At 43.8% G+C, this 20,326-nt stretch overlaps 1 protein-coding gene across 1 annotated transcript in view; it reads right to left on the minus strand.

Moving 5' to 3' along the window:
• The window catches only part of ARFGEF2 (ADP ribosylation factor guanine nucleotide exchange factor 2), a 90,311-nt gene that overhangs the window by 54,260 nt on the left and 15,725 nt on the right, over positions 1-20,326 (minus strand). The window contains exons 2-6 of the mRNA XM_004370266.3: positions 15,461-15,491; positions 14,707-14,830; positions 7,175-7,321; positions 6,029-6,208; positions 5,422-5,656 (exon numbers count right to left, since the gene is read on the minus strand). Of these exons, the coding sequence (XP_004370323.1) occupies positions 5,422-5,656; positions 6,029-6,208; positions 7,175-7,321; positions 14,707-14,830; positions 15,461-15,491 (717 nt within the window). The remainder of the gene's footprint in view (positions 1-5,421; positions 5,657-6,028; positions 6,209-7,174; positions 7,322-14,706; positions 14,831-15,460; positions 15,492-20,326) is intronic.

Raw genomic sequence — 20,326 nt, forward strand, 5'->3', positions numbered from 1 at the left:
TGAGATTTCTCATAAAAATCCAGATTTCTGGTACAATTAAAAAAAAAAAAACCCAACTATCTGGCAACACTGGGCTACAACTGGCTTGAGTTAGGAGTAGCTGCCCCCTTCAGCCAGGGCTCTAATGAGCTCCGCAGAGGCCTTGGTCCTCACCACTCCCAGCTGTCTCCCCTCCGCTGTGGCCAAGTGCCAGTCATCATCACACTTGTACCGTTGTTGTTACAATACAGTGAGCAGAAGAGTGAGAAGTGTCTAGCATGCCTCTGTCAAGAGTGGGAGAAATGGGAGACTCCAAGGATTGGGTATTTTAAGAAACACTGGAGGAAAAACGTTCCCTTGCAGAAGTGAATTTGACACACAGAGTGAAGGCTCTGGAGGCAGCGCGCCTTATTCAGGTCCCTGCTCTGCCACTTCCCAACTTGGGGATTTAAGTTACTTCACCTCCACAAGCCTCAGTTCCCAGTCAACGGGATGATCACAACCGCATCCACCTCACAGGGTTTTGTACAGATTAAATGAGATGACAAAGCACTTAAAACAGCGCCTGGAAAAAGTAGGCACTCAAACGTTAATTTATTTTTTAAGTCTGTGTGTTTTATATGCAGAGAGTGCTTGTGTGATGGTATTTATGTCACCCTCGGAATAGAAGCCTGCACCTTCCTGTTACCTGCCTGCCCCAGTAGACTAAGCCCTCCCTACAAAACAAAGTCCATATTGAAATTTCCCGACTAACCACAGTGATGCATACAGAAAGCAGTGTCAGTTAAAGCACTCACTGTCTTTCATTCCTAAAGAAAAGAAAAATTTTCCATTTCAACAGAGTTCCCCTTTTCCTCACTGCAGCTTTTCCACTTAAACACCAGGATCATCATTTTTTTAGAGGAATACAAGTGTCTATTAGGAAAGAAGGACATCATGCTTGGTAAGACAGAGGGTCAGCAAAAAAGAGGAAGACCCTCAATGAGATGGACTGACACAGTGGCTGCAACAATGGGCTCAAGCGTAACAACGACTGTGAGGATGGCGCGGGACTGGGCAGTGTTTCATTCTGTTGTACAGAGGATCACTATGGGTCAGAACCAACTTGACGGTACCTAACAACAACAACAAAAGTGTTTAATTCATTTTCTTTGACAGGCTGGGAAGGACCTGTGCAAAATCAAAACATCCTTAGGCCGGGAAGGGGTGGGGAGAGTCAGGGAGTCCTACTACAGGCAGAAGCTTCCTGAAGGGGGAGAAGAGAGATGTGGAGTCGGAGGGGCAGATGCAAACACGTGGTGACGACGAAGCGTGGCCTGCTTGTTTCCTAGAAACCAGCCCAAGGTTTGGTTGTGTCCAAGCACTTAGTAATATTTAAGTATACCGAGGGCAAGAAACTAGGCAGCAAAGCCTTTTGCCATCCCATTCCAGCCACACACCAATATGGTTCCTTGACAGTAAAACAACGGTTTATTGAGAAGAAATACATTAGGCGATCTATTGTCCCAAAATGCATGTCCATTACACAGCTACTAAAATGCGGTGAACCAATGAGCTGAAGAAGCCAACGAGGTTTATTCCCTGGAAGGCAGGCTGTGTCAAAAACGAGCCAGGAAGGAGGGGGACCTAGGGGAGTGTTTCATTAATTTTATAAAGTGTCATTCTGAAGCTTGTTGTTTTTGTTTTTTTTTGGTCAACAAAAAAAAATACAATTCATGAAGCAGAGGATTTGGTATTGCCAACATGGAAAGAATGTTTTATGTACACAGGGTCACTATGAGTCAGAACCGACTCGATGGCACCTAACAACATGGGAAACAGGGAGGCTTACTTTATCCTCCTGCGTGACTCCAACTCTTTCACATCTGATTATCATCTGAAACATTTTTCTTTAAACCAGCTTTGAGGTGAAATTTATTAAATAGTAATACTAATAGCAAACACATAGCCCTACATGCCATAAACTGATCTCGTTTAATTCTCACAACAACCCTGTAAGACAGGTACTGAAGAAGTCCTGGTGGCGCAGTGGTTAAGTGCTTGGCTGCTAACCGAAAGGTTGTCAGTTTGGACCCACTAGCTGCTCCGTAGGAGAAAAATGTGGCTGTCTGCTTCCATAAAGGTTACAGCCTTGGAAACCCCACAGGATAGTTCTACTGTCCTCTAGGGTCGCTATAAGTCGGAATCAACTTTATGGCAATGGGTTTTAATTGCATCCCTATTTTACAGATCAGGAATCTGAAGCTCACAGACTTTAAAGGTTCTGCCCAAGGTCACAGAGCTACTACGTGATGGAGTCATGATCCATCATGATCGAAACCCACACTATCTTATCAGGGAGCCTCTGTATTGGCTGAAGGAAGTTAAATTTTCTCTATTTTACAGTACTTAAGAGTTGGATTGTTCTTTTCTTTGCAAGAAGAAAAGATGAGCTAAGAAACTGGTAAAACAGGTAATTTTACATATTATCTTATAAATGCAAAACTGATAATATCTAATGTTAGGGGTTAAAAAGCTAGAATCTTAAAAACGAACTTAGAAGAAAATGGGGAGAGACTGCTAATGGGTACAGGTTTCTCTTTGGGGTGATGACAACGTTCTAAAATTCACTGCGGTGATGGTTACGCAACTCTGGGACTATACTAAAAACCACTGGATTTTAAAAGGATGAATTACGTGGTATGTAAATTATATTTCAATAGAGCTGCTTAAAAAAAATGGACAAAAGTAGTGGGAAAATCAGGAGAGGTGTGAATGGATAAATGGGAGCAGGGAAGGCTGGCTAGCCATCCCCAAAGCTTCATCTAAGCTAGCAGGTCTCAGGGTCAAAATTTTCACTTTGTGAGTTTGCAAAGAGCCACTGACCCACTTGTTGGTGGGCTGATGAGACTGACAAATTGGCTGACAATTTATTAATGTAGGATGAGAAACAGAACTGCTAAGGGGAAAGAGATGCTCAAGTCTGTCAGTCATTTCTCTCCATCTGGCAAACGGGGAGACAAATGATCCCAGGAAGGCCATGGGAGGGGCTCTCCATTAACAGGAAAGTAGATGTCAATGAGCTGGATAGCACAGTGCTTGGCACAGGGACTGCCCAATTCGGATAGCTACTGTGAAGGGGCTCAGTACAGGACAGAATCTGTAGGAGAGCCTGATATGTCCCCTCTATTACAGAGTTGCTAGAGCACAGCCTCTCAGTGACAGCCTGGACTCCCGCCCAGGGCACCGTCTCCCTGGGTGGGCACCTCCACCATCTGCCTCTCAGGCTGCCCTTCCTCTGTGGCTTCCAGCCCTGCTCAACCCCCCTTTTGAAGGGTCCATTCTGTCTTAGAGCCTCGTTTGGAGAACTGAAAGCCATTTGCTCTTTTTAAGGTGACGACACACTTCTGTTCTGATCCACTCTCTGCAAGTTTGCAGTCGGACTCTCGTAGGTCAGTCCAATTTCAAGTTCCTGGGAGACGCCTCCAGGGGTCCACCAAGTACAGGCAACAAAACCCATAGCAATACAGTAACCGCCAATCATTCTCTCTTCATTAGAGCAGACCTTCAAGTTACACTGTTCGTTCAAAATTATATTGTATAAATCACGTGTTTTTCTGTTCATTCAAAACATACGTTTACTGAGTGTCTGCCGTGTGTACCAGGTACCACTCTAGGTGATGGGAAGGAATACAGTGGTGAACAGAGAAGGCAGCCCGGGTCTCGGACCAGGAACAAGTAAACAGAAACACTGAAGTAATTTCAGGTAGTGATAAGTACCATGAAGAAAATAAAAGCAGATGGGACAGAAGTGATGGGCTGCTTCAGGTAGCATGCTCAGGGAAGCCTCTCTAAAGAGGTAACGTTTGAATAGAGAGACCTGAAGACAAAAGAGGGAGGAAAGTAAGTGCAAAGGCACTGAGGCAGGAACAAGCATTGCACATGCAAGACCAGAAACAATGTCTGTGCACTGTGTAATAAACGAGGGGGAGGAGTGTAAGAGGACAGAGACGGGGACAGGGGCCAGGTCACACAGGGCCTTGAAAGCCATGGGGGGGCAGGCAGGAAGAGGGACTGGGAATTTTACTCGGAATGGGATAGGATGAGAAATTACGCAAGGGGCTCCAGCAGGGTAGGGCGGTGATTTAATTCATGCTTTTAGGAGATGACTTTGGCTGCTGTGTAGAAAATGTGCTGCAGTGAAAGCACTTTCATGCAACTCAGAGATCTGCTTTTACATCCACGCAACCATGCTTACTACAGTGTGCTTAAATATTAATATTTATTGATTGACCACAGTTTGATAAGGGTTACAGTAAAGCTGGTCTCGCCCTGGAGAGTTAAGAAGGCAAAGATGATGGCAGACAAAGAGGGTGGGCTGGGAGTTTCTAAGAACCTTTCTTAGACATGACAGAAGAGAAGAGCAGACGGCAACCTGGCTCACCCTGAGACACATGCAATTCTCGTGGCGACTTTCTCCTTTGTCTTTTCCTTGAGTAAACAGATACAAAACAACATTCCAGTAATAACACTCGGTCCTAACGTATGCCAAATAGTCTGATAAATTGTAAAGAAACAAAAGCTGCTCCAACTATGTGCATTCTAGTGGGGAACATACCACCAACAGAAATCATCACTAATGTGACAGATGATATGAGACCAATTCTAAAGATGAGTTGGGTATTTCATGTAGAACAAGCAGCCAGAGTGAAGAATTTTTTGACAGATTCATTTGGGAAAGGTAAATTCCTGAAAAAATAAGAATTCTGGATCTGGTTCTTACAAATTGCCCAGGAAGAGATACAAATATTCATATATGATTTCATGACAACCCAATCCAACATTGCATGCCTAATGTTTCATTTACTTTAAAACTATAATAAAGTTTGGAATATTTTTTCATTTATAAAAAGCAAACAAAAAACAAGTGATGTACTTGGTCACCAGGAAGAGGAAAAGAAAGCTATCTCTCCATCTGTCCATCCATTCATCCCCTCCTTTCTTGCTCCTTTCACAGATGCTTGAGTAGCTAACTGCCAGGCACTGGGCAAGGACTGCAGACCCAGTGGAGACATGACAGACAGGGTCCCTGTCCTCCTCTGGGTGGTAAGACAGACATTAAATGACTAATCACCCAAACAATGAACTCCTGGGCACGAAGTGCCCCCAAACTAAACCCACTGGACTGAAGCTGACATCAAGAAGAAATAGCTAGAGACATTCTAGGAGCTATTACAGAAAACAGCACAGCTGACAGCAGGGCATTAGATTAGACATCATGCCTCACTGGTTGTATCCCGTAAGAGAAAAGCAAAGGGGAAGGATGTCAGGGGAAAGCCCAGAAACAGGCAAGCTGCTGCTATCAGAGGTTTCCTGCAGATGTTACCAGACAACCCCATCTGCCTGTCAGACACAGGCTGATTCCCTCTTGCAGGTGGAAAGGGACAGACTGCTGGGCCGTACCTGATAGTGACGGGCCTCTTTCTCTGAGTGTGTCTCCGTTTTCTGGGCCCACTTTACCAGAACCACTCCTAGCATGATCACCGTTGGTTAAATCTGTTTTTTCGGGAGTTGTTGGTTTGCTCTGTGCCTGGCTCTGCTTCAAACGACCAGACTTTGGGGATGTTGCCACAACTTGGATCACGGGGGACTGGGGTTTTGACTGGATTGGTTTTTCCAATTCTCTGGCCTCCTGCAACTAAAAAACAACAAAAGAAGGATTCAATCGAAATGGTCCCAGCATCTTGATAAGGAACAAAAAATACACCAGCCTAATGCTTAAAATATTTCCAACCAGAAGGATGAAATTTAAAAAAGGAAATAAATTTCTCTGACAAACTCAAAGTAAACTCTGAATGCAAACTTCAAAACCCACGCTAGATTCTCTGTCTGGTTTTTAAAGCAAGAACAAAAGCACAGCACAGAGAATTCACAGCAAAGAGGTATAACGTGAGGATTAAACTTTAAAATGCTAGTGATTCTCCCCAAGGCACTGAGGCTACACATTAAACAATCCACAGCAATGGGTGACAGACGTCCCCACTCAGTGGCTGATAACTGGATCACTCACCACTTGGTTTTCCATGCGGGTGAAAATGACGTTCAGCATCTGAGTAAGGGTGGCTTTGGCAGTGGTTTGATTGATGAGATTTTTGCTGGCCAAATAGATATTGTAACATGTCCTAACTGTATGTAGGATAGTGCCCTCGTGAATTTCAATGTGTGGGGAAGTCACCGCGGTCAGGAGAGCCTAAAACAAAAAAATGCAGCCTTCACATTCATGAACACCCACCTCCCTTCCACCTCCCGTGGTTAAACTTTTCTAGAGGGTTTTGCTTTTTTAAAATAAATTTTAAGAAGACAACTCTGCAAACTAAACCAGATGATAATACCAAGAGCTAACTTCCTATTGCTCTGAGTTCAAAAACAATGATTAAATCCATAAATCCAAATTACTTGAAATAATTAAGCTGTGTTGAAGTGGGCTTTCTACAGGCTCACTCTAAAAGGGTCAAACTTTCAAATGTTAATACTGATTGAAAACCTAGAACACAAAATACAGCCACTTTTCTCAGGAAGGAAAAGCGCTCCGACATGATACTGCCCATATTAATCATAAAATGTACATGTTTCAGTGGCAGTTTCCTAGTTCTCTCCTGGATTTCAGAGAGAGCTTTGAAGGGTGCAGCTAACACGAAGCCCTCCTTCACCAAGGTAATACATCCAGGATTGAGGATTTGGAATCCTGGCTACACCCATCCTGATCCTGTTCTCTGGCAAGCAGATGGTACCATACCATGCCAAACCATTCCTGGCAGCAGAAATGGAGTAGGGAAGTGGAGTGGGGAGACAAGAAGACAGGGGACAAGTTGGTGATATGAGTATCAACAAGGACATGCTAGGAAATGGCAGGCTGCGAAATCCAGAATTTCAAGGGGGCAAGACCAGAGGGTTTCAGTAAGTTTAATTCACAAGGCAATTTAAACTGTTACTGGCAGAACTGTTTATTTGGAAAACACACCTGGCTCCACTCTTCTTGTCTCAGTCCACGCTAAAAAATTCTGACACTTAACAAAGGATCTAAGTGACGTTTAAACTCTTCTGTTCCAGCTCAGCACCACCTAAGACAACTAACGTGGAAAATTAAGAATTCAAATTCCCAAAGGGGAATGGCATCCTAAGTTAATAACCAGACCAGGGAAACAAATAGAAATACCTTAATTATCTGCAACTGAACTCCTTCATCGGTTTGAGGGCCCTGGAAACAACTGCAAATGGTTTCAACGATCCTGTCGATCAGTCGCTTTCCCGGGGCTCCGCTGTCGGGGGCATTGCCAGTGATATGCCCATATGCAATGAGTTTCTAAAAAGGGAAAGAACAAAGAGTAGAAGTTTCTGCCTGCCTGGGACTGAGGCCGCCCACAACAGCAAGACAGACAGTGAGCATGGACTTTAACTTCTGGTTCCCACAGATTCTTCGGCTCCCCAGGAGTAAGGCAGGCACAACCATCTGTAAGTGCAGCCAGCCATCCTCCTCCTGTCTTGACAGCAAGAGATCCCCACAATAACGAGACAGGGCTGGATGAGAAAGGCACGGAACAGTCCCCGGGGCGCAACCCAGGATGCAAAAAGTAGATGGGTTAGCGAGACAGAAGGTAGATTAGTGGCTGCCTAGGGCTGGTGAGATTGAGGGGATACAGGGAGTGAATGCTAATGGGTATGGGTTTCTTTCTGGGGTGACAAAAACGTTTTAAAATTGGATCGTGGCGATGGCTGCACAACTCTGTCAATATGTTAAAAGCCACTCAACTGTACACTTTAAAGAGTATGTTAGGTGAACTCTATCTCAATAAAGCTGTTAGAAAAGCTGTGTATATGTATTTTTGTTATGGGAAGGAAACATTAGAAACTAATGACACCATGTTTTGTTTGATGGCAGGGGAACCGAGCAGGTGAAGGCAGGAGTAAGACTATGACATTTGATAGTACATCATTCCACCCTTTCTGACTGCTCAATCATGTCAGTGTATTTTCTGTTCCAAAAGTTAAAGTGAAAGCAACAACTAAATTTCACATCTGTTACCAAAAGTGCAGGTCAGCCACGTGGCCAGGGAAACGAGTGACTGCGAAGGCAGTGCCCTGCTGTCACACTGCAGATCAGTGCGCACAGGGCCCCTTTCATGGCCTGTGCCACCTCACTCACAATGACAGACAATCTGAGAGCTAGAGGGGACGGTAAAGGTCAGGATGATGTCTAAGTCTGGCTGTGACGAAGAATCACCTGGGGGAGTTAGTTAAAAGTACAGATTCCCAGCCCTCAACCCAGGCCTACTGAACCAGATTTTCCAGGATGGGGCCTGGGAATCAGTGTTTCCCTCCAAACTCCCCAAGTTATTGTCATGGTTGCTGAGATAACAGAGCCACTCATCAGGTACAAGCCCTCTGGATAGAACCTCTGGGTTCTAAGGCATTCTCGGCTTCCAGTGACTTCATAATGACTCTCAAAACGCTCTTCTTTATCTTTCCGGCCTCTGGCTTGTCACACTCTTGCTCTACGGCACAATGTGGCCGCAGGTCCTGAGGTTATCTACAGCACAGGGGCCACCACGACAGGAAGACTGGTTGCTCTGCAGAGGCCTGAGGCAGCTCAATGGCTTATTTCGGCACTCCCTATGAAAGTGCTGCCGCCATTCAATCAGCAGAAAGAAACACAGGTTGAAAGAGAGAGGCTGAGAATAGAAATACGATACTGCTGGACCGAGTGACTGAACGAGCAGGAGAGATGGCGGCACACAATCTGCTGCTGAAGTCCAACCTCAGGCATCTCCAGCTGTGTGGGTGGAAGGCACATTTCTGAAGAACAAGTCAAGATGCCCTTTACTTCCTCTCCTCTCACTGTTGCTGCATACGCAGGCTTCTAAGAGGGCAGGGCTGGCCGCCTGGTATATGTTGTTGGGTGCCTAACAGCGACCCGATGTGGCATAGCAGAACTGCCTCATAGGGTTTTCTAGGCTATAACCTTTACAGAAGGAGCCCTGGTGGCTCAATGGTTAAGTGCCTGGCTACTAACAAAAAGGCCAGTGGTTTAAACCCACCCAGCCGCTCTGCAGGAAAAAAGACCTGGCAATCTGCTCCCGTAAAGGTTACAGCCTAGGAAACTCTATGGAGCAGCTCTACTCTGTCCTATAGGTTCACTATGAGTCGGAATCGACTTGATTCCATCCAACAAGAACAATCTTCACAGGAGCAGATGTCCAGGTCTTTCTCCCACGGAACCAGTTAGCAGTCAAGTGCTTACCTGTTACACCACCAAGCCTCCTTATCTGGTACATGAGCCCTGGTTTTTTAACGCTGCTTACTCCTTACTCTTAACTGAGTCCATTTTGATCACTGGGCTGTGAGTGGAATGATCTATGAACTCCTAAAATATGAATGTTAAAAAGCAGGCCCCATAAAACCAATATAGATGCCACAAAGATGGAAATGAATTACTGAATGTTTAGTTAAAGTATGAAAAAGGATTGGAAGTATCCTCCCATCTACATACTCCTTAAAAGCCACATTACCCACCAAATTGAAAAGGATCTTACGTAGGACTTTACTTCTTTTCCTGCGCAGTGACATAGGGCCAAAAAAAAAAAAAAAAAAAAAACAGAGTTCTTAGGTCCTGTGAGTCTTTCTGATTCTGCCTTCTCATCCTTCTCTAGGCAGACATTGTTCTGGGCACTGGGTATACAATGGTGAGAAAGACAGACAAGGCACTTTTTCTCATGGAATCCATGTTCTCCAGGGGAGGGAGACGAAAGCCAAAAGTCTCAGCTGGGATCTACAGGGTTTGTAGATTTGTAGGCCACTCCCCCTTATTTCCTCCTGCTCCCCTCCAGGTCAATCTGCTCCAGACCCACTGACTTCCTCCCAGCTCTACACCATGTCAGGGACATGTCCACCACAGGGTCTTTGCACTTGCTGTTTCCTCTGCCTGGAATGTGCTTCCCCCAGATATCCATATGGCTCCACTCTGACTACCTTTAAGGCTTTACTAAAAAGTCACCTTTTACTGATGCCTTCTGGAATCACCCTACTTAAAACTGCAACCTTGTCCTTCGTCCCTGCTTTACTGCCCAACATAACGATCACATTTAACACTTACCACTGACTAGAACGTACACTCCATAAGATGGAGCTCTTTGCTTGTTATATTTACTGCTGTATCTCTGGAACCTAGAACAGGGTCTGGCACAGAGAAGACCAAAAAAACCGAAAACCAAACCCAGTGTCGTTGAGTCAATTCCAACTCAGGACAGAGTAGAACTGCCCCATAGGGTTTCCAAGGAGTGGCCGGTAGATTCGAACTGCTGGCCTTTTGGTTAGCTGCCAAACACTTAACCTCTGCACCATTAGGCGACCGAGGAAAATCTGTGACGGAGTGAAGAATTCGATGTAAAGATGTCCACAATATGCTGCTAAATGCAACCTGGCTGTTCCCAGCTACAGTGATAATGTGCAACACCGTCTCATTTTCGGAAAATAAAAACTGCATGTACGTGTGTCTGTAAGTATTTTCATAAATGCACAGAAGCAGCCTGGAAACACATCAAAGGCCCAGTGGCACGAGTGTGCTTGGCAAATTCACTCAAGGAAAGTGCTTCACCCGGTGTGTGAGTGGAAGGCTAATTACACATTTAAGCGAAGGATTAATATACTGTGACCCGTTTTAAAAGGCCCTCCCTGGCTCCCAGGGCTGGAGGGAAACAGGAGTGGAAAGCAGGGGGCCCAGCGAGGAGGCTGTCTCAGGTGTCCAGGACGGAGACGCTGGTGGCTCGCACTCTGGGGGGGCAGGTAGCAGAGATGGAGAGGAGTTCCAGCCTTATTTCTTGCCAGTGCAATGAGGGATGGGAAAACGGGCAGATGTGGGAGGCCTGTGGGTAGCTGGCCCGCTGATTCTGCATCCAGGGAGGCTTACACGGGATGTTCTGGCACTGAGTGGAAAATGAGGAAAAGAAAATGCACTACAACAGGCCTTCAGAGGACCAACTGCACAAGGAGAAATGCTATGGGGTTAGTTTCTTGGTGTAAAATAAGACACACCTAGTAACAAACAGTGGTTAAACACTCGGCTGTTAACTGAAAGGCCAGTGGTTCGAATCCACCAGCTGCTCTGTGGAAGAAAGATGTGGCAGTCTGTTTCTGTAAAGACTACAGTCTTGAAACTCTATAGGGCAGTTCTACTCTGTCCTATAGAGTTGTTATGAGTCAAAATCGACTCAACGGCAATGGAGTAGAAACAAACAGAATCAGTAAGCTTTATTTCAAGCTATCCTACTCACATGAAAGAATATATATGGTACAAATTGTCTTCCACCTCCACTTCTTTTGTCCAAGTGGTAAGAATTAAAAGTTACCTATGACCAAGGATGTTCACTATAACCTTATTTGTAAAAAATCACAAATTAGAAAAAACTAAATACCCTTCTACAAAGAAAGGGACAACGAAATGTGGAGTGTATCATATAGCAGTCAAAAGGAATGAATTAGGTCTATATGTAGCAATATGGCAATGAAGAAAGGAAGAGAGAAGGGAGGAAGGAAGGAAAGGAAAGAATATCAAACATTTAAACAAGTAACTGTTGCCCTGGTGGCACAGTGGTTAAGACGCTGGCTGCTAGCCAAAAGACTGGCAGCTCGAACCTACCAGCTCCTCCTTGGAAACCTACAGGACAGGTCTACACTGCCCTATAGGGTCGCTGTGAGTCAAAATCAACTCCATGGCAATGGGTTTGGTGGTTTTGGTAAACACGTAACTGAGTTTGGGGCTAATGGCCCAAGAACTTCAGCCGTATCTGTAAAGTTCTAAAAAGTTTTTTTTTAACAGAGAATATAGCCATAATACGACTTATATAATTACAAACTGATTTTAAAATGTGCATTAAAAAATCCCAAGTTTTCTAGAAACAGAAACTAAAAGATAATGCTTCTGGTCGGAGCAGGACAGCTAAGACCAGTGGTTTCCTAGACATCCTTCACTGGGATGTAGGTAGAAAACATGAAAACTTCTATTTCTTTTTATCTTATCCTTTTTAAAGTTGTATTTTTGTATGCTTTATAATGTATATAATTTAATAACAGTAGCACATGTATATAATTTTACAACTGAAGAAATGTGAATATATTGGGAGGATATTCTCAAAGACTTTAATTTTTAATATGTGATGAGAAAAACTTGGAGACCACTCACTAACTTAGACGAGTCTAAACCCTCACACTCCTTACCCTGAGCCCTGGCCTTGGGAAACTGTGTAGCAGATCAGGCGCTGAAGGAAAGAAATACAGAGACTCTATCACTTGGTAGAAGCGAGCAGCAGGGAAGTCTCCAGGCTTCTCCCAGTGGGCAGAGATGCCTCTTAGCTAATCGTGCTCCTGACAAACCAAACGCGCGGCAGCACCTTTCACCCTATCATCTTGCCAAGCTCAATGAATGATGCCTTTAAATGCCCAGGGCACAATGTGGACGTGCCTGTAGCTAGATTCAGTCCTGCCAAAACTAAACTTCATTTCCATTTCCAAGACAGAAGTTACCTCACCCACACTGGGAAAAGGCAGTCAAACAGGCTTTGCAAAGACTACCACGGAGGGGGAATTACATTTATTCAGCATTCCAGGGAGCATCAGCCACTTGTTAATGTTACAAAAGATGACATATTTTGCATTTTATATACTAACCAAAGAAATCCTAGTGTAGCTATCAAACTACAGAGAACTACCATTCCAGAAAGAGAGATAACCATAAGCCATAAGCCTCAAGACAGGTACTCTTAAATTTACAACTCAGGGCTGAAGACAGACAGTGGGCTGAAGCAGGAAGTCAATGTTTCCATTAGAAATCACACATACATAAAGAATTCCAGAAACAGACTATTTCTAGGAAAATACAGCGTATTTTCAATTAAACAAGCCAGAACCACAGGGTAATAGTTAAGAGCAGGGGTTAGCAACTTTTTCTGTAAAGGACTAGATACTAAATATTCAGGCTGTGTGGGTCACAAAGCCTCTGTCAAAACCACTCAACTCTATCATAATAGTAGGAAAGCAGCCATAGATAATACATAAGCAAACGGACATGGCTGTGGTCCAATTGGAGTCCTGGTGGCACAGCAGTTAAGAACTCAGCTGCTAACTAAAAAGGTCAGCAACTCAAATCCACCAGCTGCTCCCTGGAAACCCTATAGGGCAGTTCTACTCTGTCCTATAGGGTCGTTATGAGTTGGAATCGACTTGATGGCAAAGGATGTGCCAATAAAACTTTATTTAAAAAAGCAGGTGGCGGGCCAGATTTGGCCTATGGGCTATAGTTTAGTTTAAAAGCATTGACATGGGGTTAAGAAGTTCTGGATATTCCCCCAATTCAATCACTTCCCTGGCTGGGGGACCTTGGATTAGGCTGGTCACTTTATTTTCTAAGCCTCAGTTTCTTCAATTCTAAAATGAGGATGAGAGTAAGTACCTCTGAGGGTTAAACAAGTAATGTAGAGAAAGCACTTAGCACAGGGCCCAGCACAGGACAGGTGCTCCGTCCACATCAGCCACTGTTCTTAGTGCATCAATCATGTTAACCATCAGCCCCAGCTTCAAAACCAAATCTTGACATGGGGAAAAACAAACAACTAAAATTAAACTTATGCCAAATTTCCTCAGAAAATGTTCCCGGCAAAAATATTTTGGGATAGAAGACTTAAGCTTGCCATTTAAGAATTCTTGGCTCATTATATGTTTCACATACGACAATCTGTACAGAATTATATTGAATGAGAAAATAGCTTTTCATTTGGAAAAGTTTCTTCTGTGAAGAAACTGTCATCCATTCTCAAGTATATATATCGAGAGGTTAATAGAGTAAATATTAGACCAGAGATGCCAAAAATATGGTACGCCCACTGCCAATTTGCAGTCCTGTGCCTAGGAAGACATAATCAATCAATCATGGCACTCCTTCTCAAGGAACCCAGATGAGACTTCAGAAACCTTCTCAATACAGCTCTTTAAACAATCATAATATAGACTCTTATTTACCATCCCTGTTTTAAAAAGCACCAGTAAACTGTGGATCTTTTTAATATGTTTTTTGAAATTCATCAAACTTCTCTCACTGATATGAGTTACCCACTGATATTAAGAACAAATGTACTCTGAAATAATCAGAAACCTCAGGAGTAGGTCTTGAGAAAAAAATACAAGAAAGCTGAACTAGGAATTGGGAAACCCAAGTTGTAGTCCTCTTTGTGCCTCTCAGTACATGTGTGTTGTTGGACAAGTCACCCTAACTTCTCTACTCCTGTTTCTTCCTCAGTAAAAAGGTGATTTATGAGAAAATTATTTACGGCTCCAATTATCTACTTCTCTACTTGCCATTATGAATTTTAATGCCATCAAGAAAGAGGTTGCATAAAATTGCCTTATGTGCTCATGTGTACCAAATATTCCAATTAATGCTAAAGATTTCATCTAGAAATACATAAGAGAATTCAACAAATCAAATATTTCTAGGGAAACAAATTCTTGTTTTAGCTTCTTCTCTGTCCTCCTCACTCTCTCCCCTCGTCAGATCTCAGTAGAGAATAAGCCGGACTGCTCCTTTCTCCATCACCTCCAAGAGCATCCGAGTACCAGGGTGGAGACTAGCATAGCTCCTGTGCAAGAACCGCCTGTGGCTTGGAGAGAACCCTCTGTATAAATCAAATTGAAACGTGGTACCTGCAAGCAGTCGAGAGATGTGCTGACCACCCGTGGGGACTTGGACTGGCAAGCCAGCTCGAACGGAAGGAAATACTTGTCGGCTTCAATGAAGTTTGCCTTTGGGGGAGCGGCGGCGCCAAGCCTAGGGAAAAAACAGGAGGGGGCAGAGAAGGAAGATAAGGGAAAAAAAAAAGCTTGATTTTCCCACACTTCACGCTAACTTCCCATTCCACTTGTAACCATTTGATTAATTAAAAATGGCTGAAAACTGGCAATGGTGGGGCTAGAAGATTAAAAGATTAAACACATGCATTAGAAAATCACCAAAGCGCCACATGCAGAAAGCAAGGTCCTGGACTGAGTCCTGGCGTCAGGCATGACGGAGTTGTATTTCTGAACTGTGACTAACTGGCATCATTACTATGAAGATCAGAAGCAGCCACTTCTGGGGCAAGCTGTTCTAACGCCGAAGGAAGCATGACATACAAAGAGACAAGGGCTTTGCCTCTTCTGTCAGGAAAAGGTACAAAAGCGTTAACCTGATCTTCTTTAACCTTTCCTCCAAACACACAATTACTGAGTCAGCAACCTATTAACCTAGCATTAGTTCAAACATCTATTAAGTCCTACTGTGTGCCCAGCACTGTGCTAGGGAGTGCATGCTACCCTGAGGATTAGAATTAAGAGAAAACAGGCAGGGAAAGAGGTCCCCATGACCTCTGCTTATTTCCTTAATAATGTATCTCAGCAGGGAAAAAATGCTACAGCTTACCTTTGTTTTTCTATTTCTGATTTAATTTCATCTGGTGGGGAAGAAAGAAAGGCACGTTAGGAGCATGCAGCATTTATGTAAAAGAAACCTTAATATAAGATATTGTGAAACCATTAAAGATGATGTTTATGTCATTTTTAACTAGAGATGACATGTCTATATGCAGTGAAAAAAAGGAATTATAATAGTAATAATAGCTAATACTTAGATGGCAGCTCCTAGGTGCTAGGCACTGTTCTAAGTACTTCACATATTTTAACTCTTTTAATCCTCACACTAATCCTGTGAGGTAGGTACCGTTATTATCTCCATTTTATTCAGAGCAGGGTTTCTTAACCTTGGCACAACTGACATTTGGGGACAGATCGCTTTTTGTTGCGGGGACTGTCCTTTGCATTGTAGGATGTTAAGCAACATCCCTAGCCTCTACCCACTAAATGCTAGGAGCACCCACCTCCCAGCATTGTAAAAACCAAAAATACCTCCAGACATTCCCAAGTGTCCCCTGGGGGCAAAACTGCCCTCCATCCCACCCCTGTTAGAGAACCACTGATTTAGATGATGAAACCAAGGCACAGAAATGTTAGGTGTAACCTGCCCATGGCCACACATCCAGGAATTGGGGGAACAAGAATCTGATCCCAAACATTTTTGCCTCCACAGTCCATGTTCTCAACTACCTCCCTATTCTGCAAAATGTAGGTTAATAATACCTAACACAATCTTATGATAGTACAATAACAGCTCAATTGTGTAAAAATATGCATAGGAGGCTGGATGCAAATATGACAAGACACTGAAACAAACATAAGAAAATTCTGAAAGTTGTCTAAGTAGTGGGATGATGACTTCTTTCTCTTTTTTCATATTTTCTATGATAGAACTATATAACTTTAATGAATTAAAATTAACTTAGAAATCTTTACCATGGAGTTACAACAACTACACAGTCAGGGTTACAGGAATAAAGTGTCATTATTCAGAAATCACAATCTCGAAGAGATAATCTTATTTCCAAGAAAGAGAACAAAGTTTTGCATTATTCAAACAGCAGCACACTCTAAGTTCACACAATTTCCCCCACAATCACTCAGTCACATGTATCCCACATGTTCGACTCCACTACCAAAACAGGCAAAGCAAGCGGCCTGCTCTGGGCGCTCTGCATTCAGATTGTCCCCAAAAGCCCAGCTTCTTCACTCAGCCTCCTGAGAGCTCGTGGTCTGCATCTGGCTTTAGTTATCCCAGCAACCCAGTACAGAGAGCTCTGGAGGCTACATGTGTCCTGTTCTTGGACAACTGTATTCTAGACTGAACTTTAGAACGTGAGAACTGAATGTTTGAACAGACATCTAATCTTCAAGACAGTCTTTCAGTGTTTTCCTAGGGACAGATAATTAAATGACACAAATAAGAAAATAGGAGAGGAACACCCAGATGACTAATATTGAGCATTCTGCTCATGGAACATAAGATCTGTGACCCATGGGCTCTAGGCAATGGAGCCGGCCCCTTCAGGAACAAGAATCCACTAAGGAAGTAGCTCAGCTTCCTCTAGCTGGGACCCACAAAGCTGTGCGCGTGGCCAAGGAGATCCAACCCAAGAGGCTGGTGGCCAAGCTGTCTGTTTTCAGGAATCAACACCCATAATGCCAAGGTTCTGCTTGGGTGATAAGGTCATCTGTCACATGTGACATTCCAGAGGGGCCCTGCTGCCCAAATTCAAACGTAAGGTTTCCTTCCAACCATGGTTAATGGTTACCTTGTTAGAGCTGAGTTCAAATGTATCTGAAGCAATTAGGCTTTTGCTATAGTTCGTGCTGGGCTCTGAGAGCTAAAATAATTTCTGCTTTGGAATGCCACTGGTACCAACCCAGTGGCATTCCAAACAACTCAATCACCAGGACTACTACTCACTCAATGAGGGGAACAAAATCAAGTGCAGAGGTTACAAACTAAAAGGCCTGTGGAGGTCAGGCAAGGAACCAAGGAGAGACATGGTGGGTATAAGACAACAGGGTCAGGGAGGTACGCTTCCCACACAACCAGCCAAGGGGCAGCAGCTCTTCAGCTGCAGATGACTGGTGCCTCCAGAGACCCTGAGCCCAGGATACTAGTTCTGATTTTTCCAGAGGTCAAAACCCGGATTTTCTGCAAACGTTTCAGTTGCAATCCAAAGTAACTCAGCTATTTTTAAAAACATGCCTCAAATAAAACCAGTTTGCAGGCTTCCCTAGCTTGGGGACACCAGTTTGCAACTTTTGCTTTAGGGAAAAGCTAAGAACCGAGGAGAAAGTACTTCATTGGTTGCAGAAAAGCAATTTAAGGGGATAAAAAACAGTTTTTAAGGACTATGATCGGCACTATGAGGACAGAACATCCAAGCTTTGTACAAGGCAAACGCGGCTCAGTCAACAAGCAATGACTAAGGAGCCAGAGGACCAGCATTAAAGGCCAAACTCCACTGAGTTTTACAGATGAAGAAACAAGACCCAGAGAGGTTAAATCCCTTGCCTGAGGTTTTTAAGTGGTGGAGCTGGGACTTGAACCCAGAAAATGTGGCTCCAGAGCCCTGTTCGTAACCTCTCGGGTACCCTGACCCTCAAAGTGCTGTTGTTATTAGCTGCTATTAAGTCAGCCCGAACTCATGGTAACCCCATGCACAACGGAATAAAATGCTGCCCGGTCCTGCGCCATCCCCATCATCAGTTCCGGATTAGACTGCTGCGATCCAGAGGGTTTCCACTGGCTGATTTTTGGAAGTAGCTCGTCAGGCCTTTCTTCCTAGTCCATCTTAGTCTGGAAGCTCTGCTGAAACCTGTTCAGCATCATAGCAACATGTAAGCCTCCACTGACAGATGGGTGGTGGCTACTATGCATGAGGGGCAATGGCTGGGAATTGAACCTGTGTCTCCCGCACAGAAGATGAGAATTCTACTAATGAGCCCCCAGTACCCCCATGACTCTCATATAAGCATTTAGAATTAAACTAAATGCATAACAGTATAAATGTATGCTTTTGCTATCACTAATACACTAATAAACCTTGAGCCCAATCCAGCCTTAGAGAGGCTAGTTTACAACCTTGGCTCTGGAGTCCCCCAATCCCCTTTCCTGGCCTGCTGGAGCATGACCACTTGTTTTCAAATGAGAACAAGCAAGGACCAGCATAACCTGAAGCAACAGTGTAGGCACAGCACAGGGTACAGCAACTGAGAAGAGAAGCCCTCCACCGTGAGCACGGCTACCAGGGAGAGGAGCTGCAGAAGACCAAGAAACGACAGGCACCAATCTTATGTGCAGTTTGCCTTTCTTAATTTGCACATAAGCACCCGCATTAGAATTAGGGATTGTGGCACTTCTAAACTACTCCTTGATGAAGGAAAAAAGATCTTTAAAAATCCTCTCCACTAGGCATAACAGGGGTACTGATGACATAGAATCTTTTTAAGGACTTCACTTTTGACTTTCCTTCTAAAAAACCCATTGACATTGAGTCGATTCTGACCTATAGTGACCCTATAGGACAGAGTAGAACTGCCCTACAGGGCTTCCAAGGAGTGGCTGGTGGATTTGAACTGCCAACCTTTTGGTCAAATGCTTAACCACAGCACCCCCAGGGCTCCTTCTAAAAGGAACGGGGGAGGAGAGGAGGGGCCAAGATGGTGAAGTAGTCAGACGCTTCAGGAGGACCCTCTTCCACAGACCCGAAAAAACAAGTGATTTGATTATATATGGAAATCTGAGAGCACTGAACATCAAAGCCAGAGGTGAGGAACCAGACTGAGCGGCAGGGTCGGGGAGAGATGGTTCAGAAGCAGTGAGGAGTTGCCAGACCTGACTCAGCAAGAGCCTGAGCCCTTCAGGCCTGATCAACTCGATGGCTCAGAGACAACAGTCAATATCAAATCACATAAAGAGGCAATCCATGATGGCTTCAGCAAGCTCCCAAAATAAAGAATCCAGAAATTTTCCAGAGGAGGAAATTTTCTTGGAATTACCGGAGGCAGAATACAAAAGATTAGTGTACAGAACTCTTCAAGAAATTAGGAAGGAAATTAAGCCAAACGCAGAACACGCAATAGAGGAAATTAAAAAGATCAGAGAAGAGTATAATGACAAATTTAACAGGCTGCAAGAATCCACAGAAAGGCAGCAATCATAAATCCAGAAGATTAACAATCAAATCTCAGAATTAGACAACTCAATACACAGTCATAGGAACAGAATTGAGGCAATGGAAGTCAGAATTAGTGAGACTGAAGATAAAGCACTTGACACCAACTTATTTGAGGAAAAGTCGGAAAAAAGGACTAAAAAAAAATGAAGAAACCCTAAGAATTATGTGGGACTCTATCAAGAGGAATAACCTACAAGTGACTGGAGTACCAGAACAGGAGGGATAACAGAAAATATAGAGAGACTTGTTGAAGATTTGTTCGCAGAAAACTTCTCTGATATCGTGAAAAGATGACAAGATATCTATCTAGGATGCTCATTGAACCCCATATAAGGTAGATCCCAAAAGAAAGTCACCAAAACATAATCAACCTTGCCAAAACCAAAGATAAAGAGAGAATTTTAAGAGTGGCTAGGGATAAACGAAAAGTCATTACAAAGGGGAGTCAGTAAGTATAAGCTCGGACTACTCAGCAGAAACCATGCAGGCAAGACGGCAATGGGATGACATATATAAAGCCCTGAAGGAGAAAACCTGCCAGCCAAGAATTACATATCCAGCAAAATTCTCAAATATGATGACAAAATTAGGACATTTCCACATAAACAGAAGTTTAGGGAATTTGCAAAAACCAAACCAAAATTACAAGAAATACTAAAGGGAGTCCTCTGGTTAGAAAATCAGTA

The sequence above is a fragment of the Trichechus manatus genome, unplaced genomic scaffold (assembly GCF_000243295.1).
Source record: "Trichechus manatus latirostris isolate Lorelei unplaced genomic scaffold, TriManLat1.0 scaffold00008, whole genome shotgun sequence".
NCBI lineage: Eukaryota > Metazoa > Chordata > Mammalia > Sirenia > Trichechidae > Trichechus > Trichechus manatus.